This window comes from Panicum hallii, chromosome 2 (genome assembly GCF_002211085.1).
Source record: "Panicum hallii strain FIL2 chromosome 2, PHallii_v3.1, whole genome shotgun sequence".
Taxonomy (NCBI): domain Eukaryota; kingdom Viridiplantae; phylum Streptophyta; class Magnoliopsida; order Poales; family Poaceae; genus Panicum; species Panicum hallii.
The window spans coordinates 48,678,804-48,682,767 of record NC_038043.1 but is presented as its reverse complement, the minus strand read 5'-3'; the positions used below and the strand labels follow the sequence as shown (position 1 = coordinate 48,682,767).

Below are 3,964 nucleotides of genomic sequence, written 5' to 3'. Positions count from 1 at the left end.
TTTTATCAAGACCAGTCGGTATTATTTCCATTACCCGCCCTCATCGATTGATTAAAACACCACTAATTTACACCTCCAAAACTCGATGCTGAAACAACGAAGATGCATGCCCCTGGTTCCCTCGGACGACCGACCGACCGAGATGCAATGAAGCACCTCGTTAAAGAACTAAACAACGCAGAAGAAAGCGGGGAAACAAAGAACTCGGTCACAGCTACTACTACCAGCTCTCAATCACACGCACGGTGCAATCAGCGACGCCGTAGCGTGCGCCGCAACCAAAACCAAACCAAAGAATCGTTGACCCGTCCCTGCAGACTTCCACCACCAACCGCAGCACGTACTAGCCCCTAGCTTCTTAATTTTTCGTTTATTTTCTCCCTCAGCTCCTATTCCATGGCGTAGCAGCACTCCTTGAAGGCCTCGAGGTTGTGCTGGAAGACGGGGACGAAGGCGTCGACGCTGCCGTCGCCGATGTAGGACGGCACCAGGAACAGCATCCCCTCCGTCGGGAAGTAGGACGGCATGAAGTAGGTCGGGCTCCCCGTCCCGAAGTCCAGCTCGTAGAACGGGAACGTCAGCCAGCTGTCCACCTCCACGTTCGGGCACAGCACGTCCCTGCACACGGCGCTCGGCGCCAGGCCCTCCCGCTCCACCGCGCCGGAGCTCGCGAAGTCGATGAACGACCGGAAGTAGCCGCCGTCCACGCGGGCCACCTCGTCGTGGATCACCTGCGCCGCGTGCCGCAGCGGCCGACCCAGGAGGTCCGCCACCGTCGCCGTCGGGAACGCCCACAGGACCAGGTTGCCGAAGTACTCGGCGGGGAGGCCCAGCCGGTGCCGCCCGTCCACGGAGAGGCGGATCTGCGAGGTCTCCTCGGGGTTCAGCCCGCGGGCGCGCGTCATGGTGCGCCACAGGTGGGCCAGGATCGTCTCGAACCGGCTGAACGGGCGGCCGCGGCCCTCCGACGCCTTGCCGCGGAGCGCCGCGATGAAGTCCTTGGTGAAGTGCGCCTTGTGGATCACGATGTTATCGGCGGCGGCGCCCTCGCCGTGGCCGTGCTGCTCGTCGGCGGGCGACGGCAGGCGGTACTCCCTGCTGCGGTGGTCGAACTCGACGCGGGGCGAGGCGCGCGGCTTGAAGAGCCCCGCCTGGTGGTGCACGGGGGGCAGGCCCGTGGGGAGGCCCCTGGTGGCGCGGCCCCACGCGACGAGGAAGTTGCTGGTGGCGTGGCCGTCGGCGGCGACGTGGTTGGACGTGAACCCCACGGCTAGTGAGCCGCAGCGGAACCTGGTGAGCTGCAGGCGCACCACCTCCTGGAGGTCCCCCTCGAGGTCCGGGTGCAGGCGCAGCAGCTCCGGGGTGGGCTTGGCGGGCGCCATGTCCACGAGGTCGGCATCCACCTCGGCCTCCACGAAGCGCGCGCCGCGGTCGTTGAGCAGCAGCGCGGGGGTGCCGTCGGGGGCCTCCCCCAGCTGCCCCGCGAAGGCGCGGTACTCGGCCAGCACCGCGGCGAGCCCCTTCTCGACGGCCGCCGTGGACGGCGCCGGCGGCGGGAACGCGTAGATGATGGCCATCTGCATCTTGTACGTCACCCGGTCGAAGACGGACAGCGGGATGTACTCGCCCCCCGCCGCCGGCGCTGGGTCCGCGCCGGCATTGTAGGCGGGCCTCACGAGCTTGGAGCTCAGCACCTTGACCTCCATTGCTGCCGTCGAGCTAGCTAGCTAGCTAGCTGCCGGTGCGGTCGTTCTTTCGCGGAGGGCCGGGATTAAGCTTCGCCGCAAGCGAAGAGGAGCTGGCAACGACAAGAGAGAGCAAGCAAGGGCTTTGCTGTACGGCGCGGCCTTAGCTCCAAGGTCTCGTGCAATGCTGCTGTGCGACTCCCTGTTGCTTGCTTTGCTTCGCTTGCCGCCTTGGGCTGTACGTCTTGCTGGACTCGTGCCGTGCGGGTTTTATAGGAGAAGCAAGGGCCCTGGGGAGACCCAAGCGCGGGAAAAGGGTTGGTGGGAACGAAGGCTCCGTTGCAATTAATATTTTATTTTGAAAACTTTGAACAAGCCGCCCCTCGTTAATTAGCTAGCCCCTGTTCGCTGACTGTTCAAGGACTCTACAATAGCAACGTGCTGCCTGAAACCAGGTCCTTGCAACCGCTGCTGCTACGAACTAGATTCCGAGACCAACAAGCTCGAGTTTTGCCTGCAAGGCTGCACTGTTTTTTTTTCCGGAGAGTTAACTGGATCTTCTTCAGCGACTGCATGTGCGATTTCAGCAGTTTTTTTTTAAGTGCCTAAGCCGAACAGGGTCAGGAGACATGTTGCATGTTTCCAGTGCAGCAGCTCAGTTAGAGGTTTACTTATTATACATGTAACCTCCCTCCCTAATCCTTATTATTGCATCGCGGCTGTGTACAGGTTGCACGTACTGACAGCGCGTTCAGTGCAAGCTGCAGAGGGAGCAAGAAGGGCATGTGCCGTCCGGTCCTGTGCCCGTGCCCGTCAGGCAACACGCAGAGGTAAAATCGATGCCACCAGAGTCACTGTTGTTGGCGCGGTAACTGAATCTTTTCTAGTTTCTACTTTCTATACGAAACTACTGACCTTTTCAGCAGGAAAGCACGGCACGACGAGGTCGGGTCCAACTTGACCACAGGGAGCTCAAGCTCAAGCAAAGCTCCAGACGTATTCATCGGCCAAAAGCCCAAAAGTGATCGATCTGCTTTTCTCATTTGCAGGAAAATTAGGCAAGACAGCGTTGTTTTTTTTTTTGAAACGAAGCGTTGCTTTTCCTGAGTCTAGGCGCAGAAAACCCAGAAAGGTCACGGAAGGAGCGATCGCCGCGCCGGACGGCTTCCCTATCATTATTCCCTGGGGCAAGCTAATAACACGGGCCGGATAGCGGTTAATAGCGGGTCCGGTGTGGTAATAGTAGTATTTTTTTTGAAATAAAAAATTGCAACAGCTGTGAATAACTATGCATACTCACTCCGTCCTGAAATGTAAGCTATTTTGGTTTGTACTAAGTCAAATTTTTCTAAGTTTGACTAACTTTATTGAAAAGAGTAATAATATTTTGAATGTGAAATGAGAATAAGTAAATACATTATGAAATATATTTTATGTCTTAGATGCTAGTATTTTTCTCTATAAATTTGGTTAAATTTAGACTACTTTAACTTAGAACGTACCAATATATATATCAAGACTTTGTCCATGATAAAATTCAATGAAAAATAGCCTAGACAATTAATTTCAGATTGGATGTTGCCTCGTAGCGTTTATACACATTGTAGGTACGGTACGGTGCTACTACATATATACACCCGCTATGAACGCCGTTTATCACCTTGTTGCTGGATCCATACGAACTAGCCTGAAACTTCACATGTGGCCGCTTAAACTGCATGCTGGCCAGGGGGGATGAACAACGACTTTATTCGCATGACCTTGGTGCAGACATGCGACCGCCGGGCCTACATACATATGCAAGTATCTAGAAGCACACACACGTAAGACACGTGTGCCGTACGACGATATAATGGCAGATGGCCCAGGATCATGCGTGAAAACATAACGCCACAAGAGCCCACCGTTGAGGTAAAGGCGCTCGTCCATGCGCGAGCTGGTAGTGTTAGAAGATCAAACCGATTTTATGTATGTTCATTGGAGGAGAGAAAAAGATGCTACGTTTACATCTACATTTTGTTTCAACGCGATCGACGTGTGTTTTGGTCGACGTTTGAAGGGCTTATCTTTTTGAACAATCTCGATGAATCTCCGTAGTCTCTAGATAATCATTCCCGAGTACAGCCTCTCCCCTCCCTTCGATGATCCTTTGCTCTCTCGCGCGCTCTCTCACGATGAACCCACACTGTACGGGCCGGGCAAGGCAGGATAGTAGATCCACGCTTTTACTGCGCTTGCATCTTTTACTGTGTGGCCGAGAGCACGAGTGCATGACTTGG

The 3,964-nt window shown here is 55.5% G+C and overlaps 1 protein-coding gene across 1 annotated transcript; it reads right to left on the bottom strand.

Moving 5' to 3' along the window:
• On the bottom strand, nucleotides 1-1,924 carry LOC112879537 (putrescine hydroxycinnamoyltransferase 3). Its single transcript, XM_025943813.1, has one exon. The coding sequence runs from the start codon at nucleotides 1,704-1,706 to the stop codon at nucleotides 390-392; it is 1,317 nt and encodes a 438-aa protein (XP_025799598.1). The 5' UTR covers nucleotides 1,707-1,924; the 3' UTR covers nucleotides 1-389.
• Between the last annotated feature and the right edge of the window lie 2,040 nt (nucleotides 1,925-3,964).